This window comes from Papilio polytes, unplaced genomic scaffold (genome assembly GCF_000836215.1).
Source record: "Papilio polytes unplaced genomic scaffold, Ppol_1.0 DF824058.1, whole genome shotgun sequence".
NCBI lineage: Eukaryota > Metazoa > Arthropoda > Insecta > Lepidoptera > Papilionidae > Papilio > Papilio polytes.
Window position 1 is genome coordinate 659259 of NW_013525146.1, and position 25187 is coordinate 684445.

General features: G+C 32.7%; 2 protein-coding genes across 3 annotated transcripts in view; one reads left to right on the forward strand and one right to left on the reverse strand.

Moving 5' to 3' along the window:
- The window catches only part of LOC106100281 (adenylate cyclase type 2-like), a 98161-nt gene that overhangs the window by 31288 nt on the left and 41686 nt on the right, over positions 1-25187 (forward strand). The gene's annotated exons all lie outside the window — the stretch shown is intronic.
- LOC106100282 (probable E3 ubiquitin-protein ligase sinah) overlaps positions 3823-25187 on the reverse strand; it is a 31708-nt gene continuing 10343 nt past the window's right edge. The window contains exons 2-5 of the mRNA XM_013279094.1: positions 19257-19380; positions 9855-9988; positions 6070-6239; positions 3823-4654 (exon numbers count right to left, since the gene is read on the reverse strand). Of these exons, the coding sequence (XP_013134548.1) occupies positions 4078-4654; positions 6070-6239; positions 9855-9988; positions 19257-19380 (1005 nt within the window). The 3' untranslated portion in view covers positions 3823-4077. The remainder of the gene's footprint in view (positions 4655-6069; positions 6240-9854; positions 9989-19256; positions 19381-25187) is intronic.

The window sequence follows — 25187 nt, forward strand, 5'->3', positions numbered from 1 at the left end:
AGCAACCTTACTTTCTTGATTTTGGCAAAAAATTATGGTCTCTTTCCCCCATTAGGGTTTTTATCCAAGATATTTACCCCAAATTTTAACGGCGTGAAAATATATAGCCTTAAGCGTGACGCAAGTGTAGGGCTTTTTATTAAAAAAAGAATTATTCAAAAATATGCCTTAATTGCTGACATCTTAGGCAACAAAGAAGTGTGTGTTTACGCTTTATTATAATAGTATAGATGATGTTTTGCGCAATAACTTGATTATTGACACATTATAACATTTAAATAAAAATAATTCTTCACGCAGTCACGGGCAACAGCTAGTCTACGTTAGAGGTCAAAAGACGAATGTTTCAAATTAAGTCTGCTTCGTTGCTAAATTTTTATTATTTTTTGAAAAACATGTTATATCACAGTATCAGAATATTAATAGAACATTAGTAACCCGTTTTCTGCTACCCGACATGTAACTATATGCCTACTTTTGTATGTAGCTATACTTTTTGGCGCGTTATATTACCATGGTAACAGAGGTAGAGTTTACAACGTTAGCTACCGCATGTGTGTCGCCAGGAGGCGATAGCTGCTGTCCCCCTCCCACTTAGATAGTCGAGTAATGTATTTTAACATATTTTTTTATCTTAAGAAAAAAGTGGAAAGGAAAAGGGAAGGCCGGTACCACACTCATCAGAGAAAACGCGGAATTGTTCGCATCTGGCTTCTGTGTGGTCGTGGTATTACACCGGGCGAGCCCACTACAGTGCGAAGATGTTAAAGCGGGCTCTACCACTGTAAAATAGACAATAAAACTACTTGGCATAAACCTAGCATAGATCATCTGCTCACCGACCTAAGGCGTTGGAGGAAGCGAGGGGTTAAGTGGGTATGCCCCATTATAGGAAGTGTGCCACCTAACTACCGCGTTCCCCTGGGCACGGAGTATGCATAAGCATTCCCCTCGGGCAAAAAAAAGATCATCTGCTGGTGACGCTTGAGCTTCTGCACGTCCTAAAAAAACATTTAATATAATTCTGAAGTCGTACTTTGTTGACAGTTGCCATGATTAAGAAGGTAGTGACAACTGATAGGTTGGTTTTTTATGTTGTGCTGACCCCATATAGGATAATGGCAGGGAGATAATGACACTCAAGTCATAAAACTTGTTTACGCTAATGATAACGCTAACAACAGACAAAAGATCGCTATTCTTTTGTTATATTGACTCATATGTTCGGCATCTGCAATTCGGATCGGTTTTTGTTCTCCACGCTATTAATATGTAGTGGGTACATGACCTACATTATTTAATGCTCTGACAGAATTACTGTAGTTAAAAGATTGTAAAAACAATATAATTCCGGTAAAAGTGTGGAGCAATCAAGCAATTTAATAATGTTTGGTATATCCCTCATAAGTACTTGTCTAAAATGTTTGCTTTAATATTCGAAGTCTTATATGTGCGAAAATATGTTCTCATCCTTTTAATTCCTTTTAAATAAACAGAGATGGGGATATATCGTATCTTTTTGTACCCACTGCTGAACATAGGCCTTTCTTAATGCCTTACAAATGCGGAGAAACAAAACAAACATCGATGATTCTTTTTATTGCGCAGTTTTTAAGTGTCACAGGAATTATGAATCTTATTCTATTTAGGATTTGAAATTTTATTTTAGTAGTCTCGGTATTACATAAACTTGTTTATTATTAGTAATTTAGATTTTCAGTTCTCTAGGTCAGAGAGTTGTGTAAACACTTCGAGATAACATTATTCGGGTTAGCTTATGTTTGTTTATTCATCATGTTATGTTTGCTGATTTATATTATCTGACAGTCATCGCTTGTTTATATTCTGTTAAAAAAACTAAGAAGCAACTATATTAAATTCGGGATGGCGACAGGCGGCCGGCTGTAAAAGGCAAAGCTTATATGAGTTTGGGAATAAGATATGAAGATAAAGTATTTGAAATAAAAGAGACGGTTAAAGATTGACTACAATTGGCTCAAAGAACGACACAAAAATTTCGCTAATCCACAACCATATTTGACCAGTGAAGAAAGTTGTAAATTCAATTACGACTTTAAAACTAGCACAAGAAGCCAAAATATTTGTTTTGACGTATCAATTTCTAATTTCACTTCAAAAGAGGTTAGTGATGCATTGTAGAGCTCTCATTCATCACTCATTTTATCATTGTCATTGTTTAGTCCAGAGTTAGGCAACATTTTACCTCATCTGATAACAAAATTACATTGAAGTCAAACCGCGAAAATAATACTGCGATCTCAACAATGTTTGCAATGATAGTCCTGACCCAAAGGTTTACAATCACTGGTTTAGTCTAAAAATGTTTTATGAGACTAAGGGCCTGTCCCACCAAATTGTAAATTGTCTGATAACAATCCAACGTGTAAAATGTTATGGATATATCGGATTTTGTTACCTTATCTGACAGTGACGTCATTTTTAAATCTGAGTATCAGTCAGTGGTGGGACAGGCTTTAAAGAAACAGATTGTAAAGTTTGTAACATCTGATATTTGAATTTTATCGTTTAAATTATTTTATAAAAGGACATCTACATACAATTAGATTGTACTTTTGTCCATTGAAGAACTGGCTACTAAATTTCATCACGTTTTTGTTACATGGCATGAATTTTAATCTAGAGAGAAAGGCAAGCGGATATTGTTATGAGTCCTAGCGCTACGTCTGACTGATAGGAAGACATTAATATTTTTTGTTCATATAATGCATTTCTATGTTTAACCAGGACTTAGTTAACATAATTAAACGTTGATAGAAAACAATCTATCTTAACCATTTCGTGGTTAACATACTTGGGTTTTTCTATTTGTCGAATTTCTTATTTTGATTAGAGTATATTTCAGTTTCATATGACGCACATCAAGAAATTATAAATTGAGGTCCTTTTTGAATATAAAGACCTTAAGTATAGATGTAATTCTACTGCAAATGTTTACCTTGTTAATCTATACTATCTATCTAAATCTATACTATTATAATAAAGCGTAAACTTAGGGGGTAAATATTTTGGATAAAAACCCTAATGTGGGAAAGGAAGCAAGGTTGCCATGATTTGTCAGCATATCATGTCATTTTGACATTTGCAATTGATAATTTGACGAATGTAAACAATAAAATGAAATTTTTATATTTATGCGAATGAAGTCGTATGTGAACAGCTAGTTTACTTCTATTCAATATACATAGATTAATAGATTTTAAAGAGATTAATTTTAATCGCAAAGTTTCATTGTTGTCTACTTAAGTATTGATTGAAACTGGTTTAATGCACCTCGCCATTCGCATTTACAAACCAGTAATACCTTGCAATGAACTTGGCATGTAGATCCGTCATTCCATTTGCAATGCGTTATTAATTATTAATGTTGCTTTTATGGACTTAAAATTGTGTTAATTCCATGTTAATTAACTAATTTGCATACACGCTTAACGTCTTTGTTGCGTTACACAAAGCAGTACATAATTTATGTTGAATTTACCAAAGATAATGAGCCTTTAAAGATTTAATACGGTATTATTACCGATACAATTTCATAGTGAATACTTTATCTCGGAAATAGTTACCTTTAGTTGTTAAACAACACTGTCTTGCTGGATTTTTATTTACAAGACAAGGTGAAAACGAGCGACGAGAACACCAAAGTGATAATCGAGGCCTATAGATATTTGCGAGCAAAGGTAAAGGATGCAAGCAATTAATCAAACGACAACTACTAACATTTCTTTCAGAGGCTAATTTAAATCCATTTATATGTTTCTGGTAAGAAATAAAAGTAAATTATAAGATCGTATCTATTTATTTCAATACTTATAACAGTTTAAATTATAACTAAATTTAAAACTATATCAGTCACATTTAACTACATCAGTTCACGTCATACAACTAGCGTGCTTCTTAGTCGTAGGTTTAATATTAAACCAAACTTTAAGAATATTATTTGGACCTCGTCAACACATAAAATCACTTTTGGAATATTTTGGAATACATTTAACACTTGTATAATATTTTAAAATAGTTCATTAAATACTTGACATGTCAATTCGTATGCGTTACTTTCTTGAAAGTTTCAGCGTTAGATTTTCCGATATTAACATGGATTGTGATAGCCTCGTCTGTATCTGATTTCATTATGATATCGTTCCATTGAACTTCTGCTTTCTTACTGTACGCTTCATTCTCTATTAATATCGCTGATTTTGTGCATAACGCTTTACTTTGGAATTCTATCAGAGCGCAATATTCACTCTTTTTAGATTCCGATTTGACGTCTGCGATGTAACCTAACTTACGTCGCATTACTTCAACTTTAACATGGAAGTTGTAGATGCAAACTTTAATGATGAACGCGCTCTTCTGGTAGAGTAGGATTATTTTGTACTTCGTCCTACAGCAGGCGGTCTTCTTTAACTTTGTTTGGAAGTTTTCGATTAGGATCTTAATCTTTTGGGAATAGACTGCGATGATGTTGTGTTGTGACTGCAGATGTTCTGACAACTCCTCGAATGCTATGGAGGAGCAGGTCGCGGTGACGGGGCAGATCATAGAGTCATGCTTGCAATCTTCTTCATGCTTTGCTCTTGTGCTTGTTGTTAGGAGTTCTGTGCAGCCGCGCCTGGTGACAAAAATTAGGAAGTTAGAACAGATAAAAAGTCTGAGTCTCTTGGACTCGTTAAAAAAACAATACACATAAAGAAACAATAAGGAAAATGTTTTCTATAATCAGAGAAGTTCCCAAAAATATAAAAGAATTATGACTAAATAATTAGCTGCGATAAATGCTATCGAGATTGTAGATAAAACACAAATGACTCTATTCTTAGTTTTATTTTTAACGCGATAAAGAAATAAACAAAATTTGAGTTTTGTAAATTATTTGCTACGATTTAAACAATTATTTAAATCGTATTTTATACTAGTTTTTGCTCGCGACTCCGTCCGCGCGGAATTAAAAAAACAAATGAGAATAGCCTATGTGTTCTTTCAGAGTATCCTCTACATCTATGCCAAATTTCATCTAAATCCGTTCAGCCGTTTAGGCTACAAACTCTAACAAACATCCATCTGTCCATCCATCTAAACTTTCGCATTTATAATATTAGTAACAAGTAAGATTAGAAATTACAAATAGTTTTGACGTCTTTCAGCGTTTACGTTTTCTACGTTTCAAATGATATAATTAAAATGAATATAGTGAATCCCCGGTATATAATAAAGTTGTAGATAAGTTTGTTTACTTGGAGTGCTTATCCAGTGCAAACTAGTTAAGTTGCAGAAGTAACTTAGCCTTGCAGTGCATTCACTTTTTTATCAGTCGAGTGCTCCGAGGTTTTTATTGTCTTTATTATAAACAATGCTTTATCTCAACGTAGAGTTTGTTGTCTTTTTAAATTATCAAGATGTTGTAATAACGGATTATGGAGGATTATCTATTGCACATTATTTACAGTTTATTTGTACGCTAGTGTGAAATCGAATCGGGTTTTCTTTGTTAAATGAGGTTTTAAGTCTTGTTTTCATCATCAAATTATAACCACAATCTCAACTGTGCTAAATGTTGGCTGTAAACTAAATGGGCATCGTCGTTCGATGATCTAAGCTAGGTCTATTTGGGATAGAGTGGAGGAAGGCAGTTGCCATTTATAGGCTCAGAAATTTTTGTTTTGGTTTTACATTTTTGGATTATCTTGGGGTCGAACTTGCCCATTGACTGGGTAACATTTTAATTGGAATGCTAAACGGTCGGGCGATCAGAAACCTTGTAGTCAGACCCTTAGGGGGATAAACTGATTTTTTTATATTATAAAGTGGTAAACGAGCAAGCGGCCACCTGAATCCGCCGAAATGGCGAAGCGACCGCTGCCCATAGGCATCCGCAATTGCAGATGCTTTGCCTACCCTTAATCAATGGAATAGACGCACATAAATTTATTCCCCCTTCCTATGCGTTCTCTCCACCGTCAAATCATTTCTTTTTCTCTAAGAAAAGAGTGAGAAGGGAAAAATACTAAATTTGGCGATGTATGTTACCTGTAATTCCGACAAGGAAGCATGAGATCGTTGATGAGGCGCTGCAGTGCGAGGCAGGGGGCTGCGGGAGAGCGCAGGCTGCCGCGGCACCAGGCGCAGCGTGACATACGCCGAGAGCATCTTGCGCACCACACACCACCGCACCAGGGGCATACACACGGACCGCAACCCTACAAATAAACAATACATTAATATAAAGGACCGAAGTGTTAACACAAATGTCGACTTAATATTGACCCCGATTCTGATTTAGACAAAAAACCTTAATAAGAGAGAGAAACAAGTAAACTTAACATTATCGATGTAGTTGTTAAAGTTTATTATTATTATAAAATGTTTTTAAATACACCAATGAGCAGGAATTATTTTTATCTTATAGAGATAACTAACTTTCGCTCTCGACTCCGCTTGAAAAAAACATAAATGAGTTACCTATGTGTTCTTTCAGACCCTCTACATCTATTCAAAATTTCATCGAAATTTGTACAGCCGTTTTGACTACAAACATCCATCCATCCATCTAAACATTCGCATTTATAATAGTAGTATGTAGTATGAAAATACGTGTCGATAGACTTATTTAACGATTTGCGATAAAAAATTGGACTAAAAAGTCTATATAATGAAGAGATTTACAGATGTGAGAATTGCAAGGGTTTATTTCACGTTAGTTTAATTTTATCAAATTATAATGGCATAGTTTTTAAACGTAATCTGGAATACTCGATAAGATTAGAACAATAACAATAGATCGCGACTCATTTATTATCAGATGTAATGAGGTACTTAGAGATGTTTTCTTTCAAGTTATCGGACATTATCAGTGGTCACGTTTGATGTCGTTTGTTTAAATATCGATAGCATAATGACTATTCCAGTATTCCAGTTCGTAAGTACGGATTTTAAACTGTATTTCCACATCTCTAAAGACTTATTTATTAACTAATTTTCTGTCAAAAATACCATTGGTTATCTGTAATCATCACTAGGGGCACACCTTTGACTAAACCATCGTACTGTTGTGCGATTGTCAATTGTATAGCAGCCTTTTAAACTGTTTTGCACAACTAAAAATCGAGTAGTAAGCTCATAGGAATCAAAGCGAGACTAAAGAGTTGTGCGATAGTTTAGTTTCAGGTGTGCGTAAGCTCTTAATAATTTCGGTGCGTGTTGCTGTTCATCGATTTATAAAACGTCACACGTCACAAAATAATAACCGGAGGCCTAATTTTAGTCTCTTTCCCGTTCCACCCTATTCTTAAGAGGAAAGGATGGAAAGGAAAAGTGGATTTGACGGTGGAGGAGACACATAGGAAGGGGAAATGTCCTATTTATGTGCGTCTCCTCCTCCGTCAATTTAGGGTAGGCTGCGCATATTGTAATTGCGGATGTTTATGGGCAGCGGTGGCTTTCCGTTTCGGTGGATTCAGGTGGTTCCTTGCTCGTTTGCCACCTTATATTCTAAAAAAAATAATGTTTTCTGATTTTTATTACCGTTTGGTTAAAGAGTACTTAATTTTACTGTAGTTTATACTGTAACTAGTAGGTTTATAAACTAAATTATGTTATACTTGTCCTTGTTATGTAATTATTTATATTTCCATTCATAATGATGTAAGAATTTCACTCTGTAATATTGTTAAAGTTAGCGCGATGTTACGGTTTCGTGTAGTTAGTGAACTTTGTTTAAAGTTGCATCGTTAGGGTCAAGGTGCGGCCTCGTTACGTCGAATAATACAATAAAATTCTATTAAATCCCTTCATTTAATTTAAAATCTCTAAAATTCATTGACATAATATTTATGTATTGAAAATATTAGGTAGAAACGATCATCGAATAACCTTTTTATATTACCGGTAAGTCATGTTAATACGAATCAAAACAAATGTTTATTTAACATAAATAAATTGAATATCAAATAAAAGAAAAAAATAATGCCATAAAAATATAAAACGAAACTGATATTGTGTTGTAAAGACCAAAATATGGCGAGTCTGTGTAGTTGTTTTTGATAAATCCTATTACATTGACTGTTTCTTTGAGTAATAAAATATATCAAAACAACGTACTAAAATCGTTTAAAACATAATTTGTCTTACAATGACCACCTTTATTTACCTACATATAGACAGATAAGTTGGATTTAGGAAAAATACATGTTTTTAAAACACAACATTTATCATATAAATATCAGTATCTTTGGCGATTTATTTAAAAATAAATTAGATATTTATTTAAATAAATTTACATACTTTTGTTATGTTTTAAGGCGATGTTTGTAAAGTAAGTTCGCCTTATGTGAGAGGTTACGGTGCTTATAACCTCTCCGTTCAACATACAAGTGCCGTAAGATGTAAGGTTTATAATTTCAGTGGCGCAACTTAGCAAACACCTGCTCTAAGATATTTCACTTGCTTAGAAATACTTAACATACGGAAACACACTGTAGAATTTATAATTTTTTGTTTAGAAACCCGTAGGGTTCAAACATTTAGTAGATTGTCATACCTTCCTCATTTGAATCCGGACATGTCAGTATACTGCTGGATATAACAGAATAATTCCCTTCACAGTATGCGATTCTACGCATCGAATCTTGCGACGAAACTTTTTTTTATATTATGAAAGGGGCAAACGATCGGCGAGAACACCGAGGTGGTCAACGAAGCTAATGGACATCCGCAATACAGAGGAATAACAGATGCGTTGCCGGCCTTTGAGGAAACGATAGGCTCGCTTCATGAAGGACCCTAAGTTTGCACTTTACCAACAATAATTCCTCTCTCCAGTTAACTAAAGAATGGTTTATATTTATGTTGTATACTATTGTATTATTTCAAATTGGTCATGTAATATGTGTAAATAGATGCATTGAACCATTATTGATTACGAGTAATTTTATTTTCTTTATTAGATTATTATCTGTACCTAGGTTTTACAATAGCTTTTCTTTATAGATGTTAATCATTTCATTATTCAATAAGCTCTTTATTTTATTCAGTTTTAGATTGAAATGTTTGAATCTTTGTTCATTGTTGACGACGTCAGTGTTTCTCAGAAATTCTGACGTAATTCTCTTCAGAAGTATTGTACATCTGACAAACACTTTGCTAATTCATTTCAGATTTTAATCAAGTGATACGTTAAATAAAAGATAATAAACATTTAACGACAAAAACATATGTTGCTTGGTACACGCTATGATAATGCGACACGACATATAGTTACTGTCCCCATAGATATAAATGCCTTAGAAGACACGCAAGCCAATTAACATTAAAGCATATGTCACCAAGGTCGATATAACTTTGTCCCCTTGTAATTTGGAGTTCGAAAACTTTTTATGGCAATAATTAATTAACAAGGAATCCTACAATTAACTGACGAATCTATACATATAATAAAATTGGAGTGTCTGTTTGTAATATCAAAAGAAAAATTCCATATTTCGGGAAGATGATGTATTTGCGTTGCTGATAACGAAAATCGCATTTAAAGTTTTTTGTCTGACTGTCCGCAAGCCATGCTCGTCCCGAGTAGTCTCCCAAACGGATCGGACGATTTCGACCAGACTTTTACTGAAGGGTAGCTGTCTTACATAGGTATATTAAAGGCTATTTTTTTCTTAATATTGCATGGACGAAGTAGAGGGATACAGCTAGTTTTTTAATAAATTCAGATGTTTTTTCATTTTAAAATTTACGTTGTCATTTGTTTTCCGGAAATATGTACATATCAGTCGATTTTCGTTTGTTTTTAATAACTATTTATGTATCGAACTAACCTGTAAGGGTTCCAGACATATGCTGCATTCTGAGAACCTGGATAGAACCTCATCGCAGTTAGGGCAGGCGCACTGCGCCGCGTGGCCCTCCTCCGACGAGTCTATCGTAGGGTCTACTATCGGTAGGGGTTTATCTGAAAATAGAAAAGAAGATATAAATATTTACACGTATAAAGTAGCAGTTAGACAACTGGATAAAGAGAAATGTATTATAGTGCGGACGAAAACTTAACCTAAAGCGTTTGACTTCGTTTCTGTCTTAATCTGTAATTACTAGGAAAATTATAAAGTTTTCAATTCCATACTTTATATAATCAGATTGAGCCCCTAAGGAAGACCACTTAGCATCTCTGGGTGCGGCGATACGTTAAATGCATGATCATGCTTCGTATTTCCGTAAATAACGCAACACAAAGCATGCAATCCACGTTACTATGATATCAATATTATCATAAACAAATTAAGCACGACCGTAAAGCCGAGGCTGAAGTGTTGAGATAATTAGATCACGTCGAGTGCACCTTATTAGGAATCCAAAGGGATAAGATATGCGCCTGAGTGGACATGAAGGTCGATAACGAACGAGACAAAGAAACTAAAGAGTAATGTACTTATCAGTAATAATTATTTAGACAATAGATAGGTATATTTTTCATTACAACCAGCCAAGTCTAACATAGAAATCTTGCGTGCTTGTCTGTGCGAAATAAAAAAGTAAACAATGTATTCTTGCAGTGTTCTAAATCATACCATATTCTTCTTCAAAAAAATCTTTTACGATTAAAAAGCTACGTTATCAGTTAGTAACATAGGCGATGTATTTTGTTGTTTTTTAAATTTCTCGCAGACAAGTCTCGAACAACAGGTAGTATATTATATTTTGGTAACAATCTATTTTAGAGAAGTTTACAACAATCGTTGAATACGATTATCGATTACAAAAGAAAAGTAACTAATAAACGCATTGTCTCAAGAAGCATGTGTCAATTCCCACGTGAAATATTTATGTTTTTCTGCCGTATTGTAAACATGTGTCATTGAAAAGCAAATGTTTTGTTTGTTTTTTACACACGCAAGTTTTACCCAGACTCACGCTATATTTAATTGTAAAGTTATTTGTTAAAAACATGAATTAGTTTATTCCTTACGTTTTAAAGTATTTATATAAATGTTTGTAAAAAAATGGCGAGTTATTCTAAAGACGCTAGATAATATAATGCTTTAAAATGTATTTAAATTTTGCTTGCATTGTAATGCAAAGTTTTTGTAATTTTATGCGGATAAAGTCGCATAAGAAAATAAACTTGACATTTGCGATTGCAGTTTTAAAATGTTGTAACACCTCACAAACGTGTTTGACCCGTGGCAACCGGTCAATTTATACTGATGATTACGTAATAAATGCACTACAACTGAATCTATACTGTTATAATAAAGCGTAAACACACACTTCTTTGTTGCCTAAGATGTCAGCAATCACAGCATATTGTTAAATAATTCTTTTTAAAATAAAAAGCCCTACACTTACGTCACGCTTTAGGCTATATATTTTCACGCGATTAAACTTAGGGGGTAAATATTTTGGATGAAAACCCTAATGTGGGAAAGAGACCATAAGATGATGTCAACAACAAGGAAGCAAGATTGTCAAGGTTTGTCATGTCATGTCATTGTGACATTTGACATGTAAACAATAAAATAAAATTTTCATAATTTTATGCGGATGAAGTCGCATGGGAACAGCTAGTTACTAATATATACATTATAATATCAGCGACTAAATCAATATATGGAGTACACAGATAGAGGTAGACATAGAAAGAGAGGGATGGATTGTGTGAAAGGTGACATGATCAAGAAGTGAGACAGAGATAGATAGATTAACTGGAGGACGAAAACCTGATGAAGATGAAAAATCAATTAATATCCTTAACTGATATGATGCTGTTTTAGAGGTGGACGTTATTTATTGGTCTCTCTTCGTAGCTAACCTTAGTAATGATATACAATTCTGGTCTTGAATGCCAACACATATTCCTTTGACCTCGTACCCTTTAAACTGAAAAACGATATCGTAACCTAAACCTTTGATTGCAATATTCGATACGAATGTATTAAATACAACCACAAAGTTCATTTAAAGATTGATGTCAACTAACAACGTAGTCCAGCATTTTACAAACAAGTTAAACAAAGTTATCTATAATTAGCTGTTCCCATGCGACTTCATTCGCATAAATATAAAAATTTCATTTTATTGTTCACATTTGTCAAATTATCAATTGCAAATGTCAAAACATGACATGATGTCAAACCATGGCAACCTTGCTTCCTTAATGTCGGCAACAACTTATGGTCTCTTTCCCACATTAGGGTTTTTATCCAAATTATTTACCCCTTAGTTTAACGGCGTGAAAACATGTAGCCTAAAGTGTGACGTAGGTGTAGGGTTTTTTTATTAAAAAAAGAGTCATTCGAAAAAATGCTGTGATTGCTGACATCTTAGGCAACAAAGAAGTGTGTTTACGCTTTATTATAATAGTATAGATTGAAAGACTTACAAATAAATTGTTGCATTAGTGCATTAAGAAATAATTTAGAATTAAAATAATAAAAAATTAAGTGCACTTTAGATTAGCGAACGTTGATTACAAATGACAGGATAGCTTAAAAGCAATAAAAAAGATAACAAGTATAAAAATACTCTGATCTAAAGGTAATATTAATTTCACACCAGGGCACTTGAAAGTCAGCAGAGTACTGCTATATTCGAACGTATACGTACTGTTAAAATTAAAATTCTTCTGTAGTTGTGCTGTAATGTCCGACTGCTCTACCTCACTCTTCTGTCCTCGTGTGAAAGTAGCGAAATAAATGTTAGAGCTATATCGATGACTTCATGACTCACAAAATGTTTTATAGATCCGCTAAATTTAGATGTTTACTTTAATATTAAAATGACCATATTAACACTTAGATTTATGTAGAGACTACCTTTAGCCTCCGAGTCTGTCCGTGTGGCATGAAAAAACAAATGTAAGTAGCCTATGTGTTCTTCCAGACTATACTCTACATCTATGCTAAAGTTCATCGAGATCCGTTCAGCAGTTTAGGTTACAAATTCTAACATAGTTTTCCATTTATATGAGTAAGAAGTAAGATGTTTCTGCAAACGAAAGTATTATTTGTGTATAAAGTATCTATTTTAAACAAACTAATATCGTTCATTATAACTAATTATTCGAAGAGCGAGAGAGATTATATCTCTCTATTTCATTTTATACTGGAGGTTATATTTGCTTCAGTAATTTGTGTTAGAAACTCTCCGAAATATATCAAAATGTTTAGTTGTTAACTTTTAATTATTGCTTATGTCTCTTTTTATTAGGTTTTATTAACATATTTATTAATTAGTTAATACGTCATATTATGATGAACTATGTGAGATGCATAAAATATCCAAATAACATAGGTTACATAAAACCCGTTAATAACAAGGCCAATGTGGTTCGAAATAAAAATTTGAAAAACCCAATGTTGTTTATTTCACGCGTAATAAAAACGCGTTTGCCCAACATTCAGGGTTGCCACATAAATGAATTGTTAAAAGTGATTATTGGAAATAAGGCAAAAATGTCAATTGCAGTGAATTGCATAAGATTTACTAACTATGTCAGTCAGACGAAAGAGAAAGGTTTTGAGGCTAGAGACCGCCACTGTTGAAACCGGTTTGCTGTGCAATGCCTGCGCCTCGGATAGCCGGATTAGGTTGAGAAATAGATTTTTAATTTAAGTATCTCTTCAATTAGCTTAATTCACTTTTAAAGAGTAATCATACTAATACTTACTTACATCTTACTAATATTATAAATGCGAAAGTTTAGATGGATGGATAGATGTTTGTTAGAGTTTGTAGCCTAAACTGCTGAACGGATTTTGATGAAATTTGGTATAGTTGTAGAGCATAGTCTGGAAGAACACATAGGCTACTTGATTTAGTTTTTTTTTTAATTCCTCGCGGACGGAGTCGCGGGTGAAAGCTCGTATATTATAAATGCGAAAGTTTAGATGGATGGATGTTTGTTAGAGTTTGTAGTCTTAACGTCTTAACGGATTTTGATGAAATTTGGTATCACTCATTTTTTTAAAATTCCACGCGGACGGAGTCGCGGGCGAAAGCTAGTAAAATATATTATTGATTCATGATTCGCGTAAATCATCTTAGGGCCAGACTTTAGGGTAACCTAAGAGCCCCTAAGTCCTTTTGTGTTATGTCATTTGAAATCCTTTGATATATGTAAAAGTCGACTTTCAATGAAGTCGAAGACGTAGCAATTAAATTTGCAAGTATTAGGAACATCAGCGACTAATAGAATATCAGATTTGTTTGTGTAGTTACGTTCGGTATAGGCGCTGCTTAATTCTAATACAATTTTTGTCGAAGTCCCTATTATTTTTTAGGTTTTTGTGCTTAGGTTATCACGATAAAGGTGACGTACATTTAATTTTGTTTACGTATAAAATAGCGAATTTAGTGCGTCATCATTGCATTAAAAATCCTTTGAAATCAAAACATAAACAGGTCCTAATGTCGGATTGTGACGTGCTTTATTGTAGTTTAGCAAGTTTATCTTACAAACATATTAAAGTGAATGAATGATCGAAATGAATATGACCGAGAATGAAATGAACGAAGAATGAAACGTTTAAAATGCGTTTTAGTTTAATTAATTTGCCGGGAGATGTATAAAACCCCTTGTAAAGTCCAGTTACTAAAGGGTCAATGCTCCTAGTCTTAGCGGGATTATTTGACGAGGAGTATGACGTCAGCAGGAGCGAGGTAAATGACATGCACGGAGAAAATGTAAATCTATTCCGGATTGAGATTCATTTTTTGGTCACTAGGGGGCTCTACTCAGTGTACATTTGTGAAAATATTACAGAAATAATTAAATATAAACACCTTGTATTATGTTTTACATAAATGTTTTTGACTTCATTTTAAATGCTCGAATTTGAATAACTTGTTTTTTTTTGTGTCAATGAAAATTCAATTCGTAACCTTATTGTTCTTATCCAATTTATTTTATTTATGTAACGAGGATTCGAAATATAAAAAAAATATTATAAATGTTTGTGTGAGTTTTTATAACATTTTGTGCTTATATTTTGAACTCTAGTTCAATTTATGACTGTTTTTATTTTTGTTCTAGCGTTCTTATTGTTCAATACTTCTTAATAAATAGTGGTTGTTTCGCCTAACATTTTCTGTGTGTTCCGACAGACAAATTATCTTCACCCCCGATCACCTCGTTTAATGCTGACCTCGCAGGGAGTCAATAATGTCTGAAGGTTTTGTATCACGTCAATTAGGTCATTTTACCCTTTCCGTTTAAAGTTGACGTGTCATGGTTGCCTCAGAAAGGAAGTCACAAATTTAATGTGCTAAATTTTAACCCGTATCGCACGGGCGTTTTTTTAACGCTCTCGATGTTACGAACACTATAAAACTCTTGTTTCGTTTTTTATATGTAAGAGAAGGGGGCAAACAAGCGACAGGAACACAGAGGTGGTCAACGACGCCCAAACTTCCGCAACACCAGAGGAATAACAGATGCGTTGGTGGCCTTTGAGGAAATTGTAGGTTCGCCTAGCGCTATAAACTTTAGCCTACTAGCCTATTCAATCGAATGCTGAATATTTTAGTATCATCACATGTTAAAAACAAATGACGTTTTAGAGCGTTTCACCGTTTACACACAAAAATTGCATTTTGATCGATGGCGCTAGTAATATAGTCAAAAAATTTAAGATATCAAGGTGAGTTGGTACATGTTTAGTTTAAAACAGGGTTTCCTACGGAGTAATTCATTAAGTATTTTAAATACAAGTTGGGAGAAATAGAAACCGCACCGAATTGCCTGAAATTCTTGACACCGAGTTTTTTTAATTATCGTGACTGATGAATTTTGAATGTTGAACGAATACGAAAATTTGTTAATTAACAGTTACTCCGTAAAAAGCGTTTTTACTTGTACTTTTACGTTTTTAAACGTGTAAAGCAATAGACAGTTTGAAAATAACGGTAAATAACTGTTTTTTCAAACTGATCTGTGCAGAATTGCTTAATTGGATTACATTTTTTTACTATTTTAATTGAATTTATAAGAACGTTTTAAATTTTTTTACTGCAATCGGTTACGGTTTTCGTTATTTTTATGTACAACAAAAATGATACAATTCATTCTATCTTTGATTATAATTTTTTATGCATTTGGTATTAAACAACTATCTATTGAAATATAAATTTGCAAAAGAGCCATCTACCGGTATAAAAAAGTCAAAACATATTTTTATTAAAGCCATTGCTTAAAATATACAGTCAAAATTGTTAAAGCCGGTAATAATCGGAGTTAATTAAATAAATTAGTTAAACATGCCGTTGTCACCAATTCACATGCATATAGTTAAATAAATATAACCAGTTAAGCACATGTTACTTCGTGTGGGTCACGTGCGCACGCGCCGACGCCGCGTGCGACATCTATCGCGCAATTAAAATATCTCAGCTGTGGATAACCGCGGAAACGTGATTTTGTTATTTTTAACAATCTCCCGCGACTTTTAAAACAAGAGTTAAAACTACGGTAACATCATAGATAAATAGTTTTCATATCTGAAGTTATTTATAAATATGGAAAGGAAATAAAATCAATAATTATTTGAATTGTTATTTCTTTAAGTCCAGGCGGAGTGTTTTCTGATTTTTGGTCAGGATAAATACGCTAATTTCAAATTAGACAATGGTTTGAGAAGATTTTTATATAGATTTACTTAGTTAAAAAACAAAATGTTAAGTAAATTAATACATATTTAAGAATAACAATTTCAATTAGTTATTCTGAGATTTAAATACCCATATTCAAGTAATATCTGTCGTAATTTAAATGAAGAAAAGAATTAACAAAGGAATTTTTGAAGATTTTTACATTTAGGTATTGCCACTAATAAACTCAAGGATGTTTGAACAATACGCTTTAACAAATTTCATACACGTGAACGCGTGCACAAACTCAACGGATAAAAGGCAAATATGTGGCTTAAGAAACGCTATGTTTCACACGAGGGCATTACAGCGAACTAGAGCAGCAGACTAGCAGTACTGCTATTATTTAAACGAACACGAAACAAACCCACAGTCATCACGCGTAACAGTAACTAAGAAACTTCTAGAAAGAGAATGCTCTGAATAAACTCTGCTTGGGTATTAGTTCCTTATATTTTAGATTTTTCTATCGCCGATATCGATAACTAATCGATTGTTAATTTGTCTAGGCTGTTCTGTCTCATAGTAAGCATTAAAACAATAGCACTGTTCTGTCAAACTATCTGCCTCGATATCCTCGTGGGTAACTAGCATTAAGGTAGCTAAGTACTCGTGGAACAATAGTGAACACGCCTCTTAAATAACCGTCCTGTACACATCATCTGATATTAACGGTACTATGAGTAACTCGATGACGTAATTCGGTGACGTTTTTTTGACGTAATTTTACATTATTGTTACTGAAAAAGGTAAAACAAAATCAAGCATACCATTAGTCAGTTTCTAAAATGACGATTTGTTGATTTAATACATTTCTTAACCTCATCTATACTATTATAATAAAGCGTAAACACACACTTCTTTGTTGTTTAAGATGTGAGCAAATGCAGCATATTTTTGAATTTTTTTTTAATAAAAAGCCCTACACTTACGCTTTAGGCTATATATTTTCACGCCATTAAACATAGGGAGTAAATATTTTGGATACCTAATGTGAGAAAGAGACCATAAGTTGCTGCCAACATCAAGAAAGCAAGATTGCCAAGGTTTGTAATGTCATGTCATTTTGACATTTGCTATTGATAATTTGACAAATGTAAGCAATAAAATAAAATTTTCATAATTACATGCAGATGAAGCCGCACGGGAACAGCTAGTCGTTGATAAATTTCAAATGATGATAAAATCTTATGAGTAATTTTAGAGGTAACGAAATGACTTCACCGGTTGTAACACAGATGAATGATAGAATCAACAATGATTAAGGTAAAGATATAAAAGCCTCGAATCAAATACTTCGTAAACTAAAATAAGCAGAAGCGAAAACTGATTACATTCTTAACATACTTTATGAGTAAGGTAATGACGAAAAAGGAAAACTTTATTAATTTAATTGTGAGCTTGTAAAGCAAATATGATGAGATATATTTGAAAAAAAATCCCCAATAGAGAAAAGGGAATGAGACGATGACACAAATTAAGAAGAACAAGTTAACAAAACTATATTGAACAGTAGCTGTTGCCCACGACTGCATCCGCGTGCAGTTTAAACGTTCAAAACTTACGTTCGCCCCCTTCTTTCAACCTATAACCTACGTAGTAACAGAAGCTGATGCAAGATTCTAATATCCAAAGCCCTGTTATTAGTGCACTGAACAAGGTTACCCTTATTGTTTGTATTCGCCATATCTTCTAAACTATTAGTCCAATTTAAAAAAACAAGATAACAAAACTAAAACACTGAAGATTAGTAAAAAAAGAGTTATAACTTCTTAGTTATAGTAAAACATGTAAGTACTCCGGATCATTGGTAATTTATTGTCATTGAACGTACAAACACGGTCGAGGTCTTCATTTTTAACTGTGTGTTTTAGTTGTGTACTCATCGTGTGCGTGATAATGTAACCTTACGTTTGCATTACGACATGCATCGAAGTTCAATACCGAGACTACAAAGACTCAGTTTTAGCAAATGGTTTATTGTTATTGTACTCATTATCGACATTATCATCAGCCTATTAGTCTACTGCTGGTCTGATCTTTTCTAATGCCTCATTATTACTTGAACATGATAAACTAAACTCGATAGAAGGCAGAAATCTATTGCTATTTCTTCCTACAGGTAAGGATTTAAACAAGTTGTTAGTATTTCCGTCCAGTTGTGACAAATCTTCCGAAAGGTGGGATTGTGGTTAATCTCTGATTTTTTATATTTCCTTATTCATGTTAAATAACATAACAAATGTAACAGGAAATTGACGTAAAGATTTTAATTATTTATTGTACACTTTATCATGATTATCTCTGACCGTGACCACTGCGAGTGCCTCGTTTGTTTGTTTCTGCTACATTCACGGTCAATCGCGTAAGATTTATTTGAAAACAAAGATTAAATCAATATTTCAACGGCTGGAATTTGATACGCAGTTGGTTTTATTACTAACCTAACTACAAACAAAACGATGTAAAATTTGTGCTATATAAAAAGTGGTTCTATGTTATGCATCCTCTACAAGACTAAGGTCTGCAGCTTAATCTGTCTTAATCGGTCTGAAAGGATAATATTGCGTCCGTACCTTCAATTTCAACATTCTCTCCACTGGATGACGCATCATCTTCTATCTTCTTTTCAGTAACTATTGTTACACTGTTTTCTCCGAATTCATTGTTCTGTGACCGCTTGTCCGTCACGGAATGGAACTGTGGACAAAACGGTATCCTATTACTGGAAACATTACTTTTAAACAATTGAAAAATACAATTCGAATTTCAAATTCCTTGAAACGATTTGGTCCTTTTTATTCTTTGAAATATTACAATATTGTAGGTCTTAAAATCTCTTGTCTATAGACTATTTCTTCATTTCTGGAAGAAGAGAAATAAATACAGAAATGAATTGTTTGAAGAGTATTGAAGTTTTAAAGCGTATCATTAAATTCTCTTTGGAATACGAACAATTGGAAGCGTTGAATGCAAATTAATTGGCACAAAAGACAGCTTGTGTTTTTCGATTACCTGCACCAGCGCTACCGAATGCTATTATTTTGTTCAGAATTGCTTTGTGGATAACAATCAATTACCGTAGTCACTTCTAGTAATTATTTGTTGACGTTCTACAATTATGATCTTCTGAATGATTTTATTGTGATTTTTTTCATCTACGTGACTATCACGATATGGTACAATTAAAATCAACGATATCTGTTTAATTATTGCTGTCTTGAATGAGATAATTATGTTTTAAGACTCAATAGCAAATAATTAGAGAATAAGTACATATACTGTTTTTACTATTAACGTTAATAAAAACAAAATGAAATATCAAGTTAAAAACTCTATTGTATTTTTCACTTTAAATATTCAATCTGCTTTTGCCGATAAACGGTTTTTGTTTATTTTTTTACGATCACTAAATTTATTTCAGTTATTACTAAGTCGTAGATTGGATTACGATTTAGTGAATGACGTTTTCTAAGAATTTCTAGAAGTTCGTTGTACTCAATGATTTTTTGCTGAATTGGAATAATGCTAAGAAGTGTAGGTATGCTGACTTTTTTATACATTTAATAGGAAACAACAATAGATTATTTATCTGAGTCATTTTACTACATAAGTTTTTAATGGGTCGTTTGCACGCGCCATCTTTGTATACATGGGTTATAGGAAATCGAATGATCATTTGCTTTTGGTCTTTCTATCAAATAGAAGAACCATTTCTGGAGAAATATGCGCGTTATTACAATAAAAAAATTGTATACGATAATAATTTCTAGGATGGTACGTAAAGAATATTACATAATTTATAAATGAGTATATAAATGTTCCTCGAAGGCGTAGTATTTTCCCCATAGACCAGTACTGTTCATTGTTGATGAATAAGTCTCATGGCATTTACGTCATTATTGCGTTCTATTACAGGAATGTCGCAACTTGTATATATAAAAAAAATTTACATCTACAGTGTCCACTACCATTCAGTTACGGTACTATTTTAGTATATGAGTACTACTAGATTTCCAGCAGAAGAATAGCTTGGAATTAAAAATTCTAACACTAAATATAGTCTATGTTATTCAGTCGTAATGTAGCTTTCTAATGACAAAATAATTTTGGATATCGGTTTAGTAGTTTTTAAGTTAATGCGTTACATAGAAAAATAAAAATCTTTTCTCTTTGTCAAAGGTGCCAAAATGAATTAATATTAAAAGTTGAAGTAATAATTTTTTGTCCATTAGGCTTTGCTATATTTTGATACGTTAAAAGTCAAATATTTCGTAAGTGTACTTTGGGAATCGAACGATTATCGGTCGAAGTTTTACAACATGGTCTTTAAATGTTGCAACTGAATGTTGGATGTCGTAAATGTAACGTGATCCAACATTAGCGATAAGATTAGCGATGTACACAATGATAGTGAAATCTCTAATATGTAGTAGTTTTATTTGTTGTGTCAGATGCGTTTGTGGTTTGTGCGATATGCTTACATTGTACTGGTGCGGGCGCACACCTTTGAATAAACTATCGCTCGTCGATTGTTTCGCTGTCAATTCAACTGTTTAGTTGCACAACTAAAAATCGAGTAGTGTGCGCACCTCCATATAAGTTCATAGGAATCAAAGAAAGAATAAACAGCGCCTGCTTGTATCATTGGATACAAAGCATTATTTGTGTTTAATTTTACTGTTTCGTATCTAATAAATAATGTTTTTTTTTTAAATATTACGTCCAAATTCTTTTTAAAATTAATATTAATTTAGATTTATATTTTTAGAAAATTGAAAAAGTTTTTTTTATAAAAAATTATAATTGGCAATAATATACAAAATTTATGAGCAATTCTTAATTTTAATATTAAAATAGTTTCCACGTTTAATTTAGGTAATTAATTTGAATATATTACAAATTTTGAAGCGAATTATCCTGATTATAAATTTATATTTGGCGCCAAAGATTATAATCTCCCAATGTCTGTTATTTACGGCTGGACACTGATACGATTTTTAAACAAACTTCTAAGTGCCGCTTATATTCTGATTCTGTCAGATGTTTTTATAAATCGAATTTAGAGTTATCATTTAAGACGGTGTTAGTTATTTGAATAATGTCGCAGTATTCAGTTAGGCTTCTAGCAACTTCATACTAATATAAATGCGAAAGTTTAGATGGATGTTTGTAGCCAAAACGGCTGAACGGATTTCGATGAAATTTGGCATAGATGTAGAGGATAGTCTGGAAGAACACATAGGCTACTAAGTTTTGTTTTTGTAAAGCTGGTATGTTATAAATAAATCACTCTAATTGACGTTTAAGAAAGCATTTAAAAATAATTACCATATTATTATTGTTTGTTGTGTAGGATGTGTCATTGAGGTCGGTTATACCACTTTTTATATCACAATGAGTTCTTTCTCGTCGATATTTCCTATGACAGGCTTTCTATGTAACTGATGATATTTAAACGGTTATTGGAATTAAAAAACGAAGTATAATTAACTTAAAAAACATGACAAAGTCAACTTGACAATAAAACATTTTCTTTAAAAATTTGAAGTTTTTTTTTGTATGAAAAAAAAAATTAAAAAGTACATTGTGATTTTTTTTTGGGACAATTTTAATTATGTTAATAAAATTATGCCACCTCTAAATGTTTAAAGTGCTATTTGATAATTTTAAATAATTTACACAGCATCGAAAGTGTAAAATACAAACTGAGTTACCAAGATATTTGTTTAAAAATGTTATGGAGCAGATCATAGCAAATTTAATTTACTTGGATACGCTAACTCCAATCAATCTCGATAATTGTATATCAAAACAGACAGATCAGTTATATGACGGCTTTACTAATATAGATTTAGTATTTTCTGGTTTACAATGTTCACGCGGTTTGTGCGTGAAAATATTCTATTTCACTTTATTACAAATACACGATTTAAATTTACATATTGTATTCCAGATTATCTATATGTATAATAAAATAAAAAGAAAAAATCCAGATAATGTATTTGCGGTGCTGTAAATTTTTGTCTGTCTGTCTGTCCGCAAGCTGGGTTTGTTCCGTGTAATATCCGAAACTGCTGGGTCGATTTCGATCGAACTTTCACTGAAGGGTAGCTGAGATAGACGGGCATATAGGCTACCTTTTATCTTAATACTGCATTTAAAAAAACCTTCAAAAAACATTAAAATTTATCTGTATAACAAGTAACTTTGATTTATTTTGTAAATATTACAAAATGTTAGATCTCTACTTATACCATCGTCACCCTTGACCAATCTCGATGCATTACTTCGCCTGAATCTATTTTCTTTTGTTTTACAAAGTCATTGGTCTCCATATCAGGGCATCTCATCTTTTCCTTGTTGTCATAAATTGGCTTTGTATGAAATGCATTGTCGTGTCAACTATACTGTCAATTTGGAACCGTTGACAGAACATTTCATCAGCTCTTAACAATAAAATTGTTGAGTCATAGCAAAAAGTGAACTTTTGCACAAGATTTCTTGGAAGGATTCATATGTATTTGTTGATTACGTACGTTGTAATTTAGGTCAAATCAGCATTAACAGTAACGTTTCTATAAGAACAATCAACACGTTTGCTATGCTAAAATCCAAGCGAGCGTTTTTTTTATCAAAAAAATTTACCGTACAAACTAACCACATAACTGTTAACAAAAATAACCTTATTTCACTACATATTACTTATATTCTTAGTAAAATTATTGCACTTTTTGCTTTATTATGTGATGCTTTGATAAAACTGCCGTTACCTAAATACAATAAACCAAAAGCATAAAGACCTAAAGATAAGAAAAATGGCAAAGATAGAAGAAATTTCCAAGACGATGTCAATGTCTATATTATTATCTATACTAATATTATAAAGATTTGTGTTTTTGTACGTATTGATATAACTAAAAAACTACTAAGCCGTTTTAACTATTTCACCGTTAGAAAGGTAATTTATCTGTGAGTAACATAGGTTAATTTTTTATTCTTCAATTTCACGCAGACTAAGTCGCCAGCAACAGTTAGTTGTGAATAAGAAGCTACATTCAAATCAATTGAGTACTTCGTATCTTGGGATAAGGTTTAATTTGTTTTGTACTTACTAATCGTCCGAATAAAAGCATTTTAGATTCACGTCGCAAATTCTGATAATCTCTAACGCAACAATAACAGTAATCGTCACTTGTCGACACCATGTTCAAATACACACGTTTATTCATCTTGTTTATTTAATTTTTCTAAATTAGATTTATTATTATCGAACACCTTTCTTAAAACGCAATTAAATTTAATTTCTTTATTTAGTTCAACGCCAAAAGTTCTTTTATTTTTAACTTGCTCAAAATTTTATTGATACACAGCAACAAAAGTCACGGCCGATCAAAGTCACAAACGACTACTAAGTAACACTGCTTTTAAAAAGAAACCTTTTACAATACCATTCATAAAAAAGAACTACGCGATTGTGGGCGTTCGACAATGGTTTTATTTCGGCTACCGCAACTTAACTTTACGGAGTCATTGTGACCCAGTCTGTTACTTGTTTGCTTATAGAAGGAACATATCCGTGTGATCGACGGATGTACGTTTAGCTTCCGTACAATGATTGTCATGTTTACAAATTCATCTACTATAAGCAAACGATTTACCGTTCATATGTTTCTTCCTGGATTTATTTTTATTTTTCTAAAAGAAATTTATTCATTGCTAGTATTTTTAAATTATTCGACACAGAATCCCGTCGCGATTTAGACAGTTCTTTTTATATTTGAAACAAAATTGGTTCAATATCTCTTGGAATTATGGTCTAGTTACGTTTAACCATTCATAACTTGCGTTTTACTCCTTTAAAACTTGGTTCAAATTAATACTTATGTATTACTTAATAATGACAAAATAAAATCCCAGCAACCTAGCATTCGTAACGTTCTATGCTTCTTAATTTTATTTACTCTGTTTATTTTTTGAATTTTTACTATAACTATTACTAACACAATATATATAAAAATGTTTTATTACTATTACATAAAAATATAATTAGTACGCACAGACATAGTAACTTCATTACTAAGCAAAATGCGTCCTGGTTTATGTTTCTTTAGGCGCGCCCCCGGAGTCATAAAAACGTATATAGGTAGCGTTCTCTACTAATACAACTTCTATTTCATAAGCATAGATGCTATTGTAGCTTTTTGTGATTTGCCAGAAGGCTAAAAGTGAAGGGAGTCATGGCCCTAGCTAAATTCACACGAGACGACGTCCTCCTGACCGACTTCAAGCTGTTTTCTATGCAGTTTTTTGTAACTACGAATATGTTGCAATTACTATATCTGATACTGTACAAGCATTTAAATATGTAGCTCTACTGACCGTAATAAGTTTATTTCCAATTATAAAATTGATATTTGCGAGTGGAGTAGGAACTTAGGAATGTATTGTTTAATTATTATTTCGGTTAAACATACGAAGTTTACGCAAAAAAATATCATATAAGA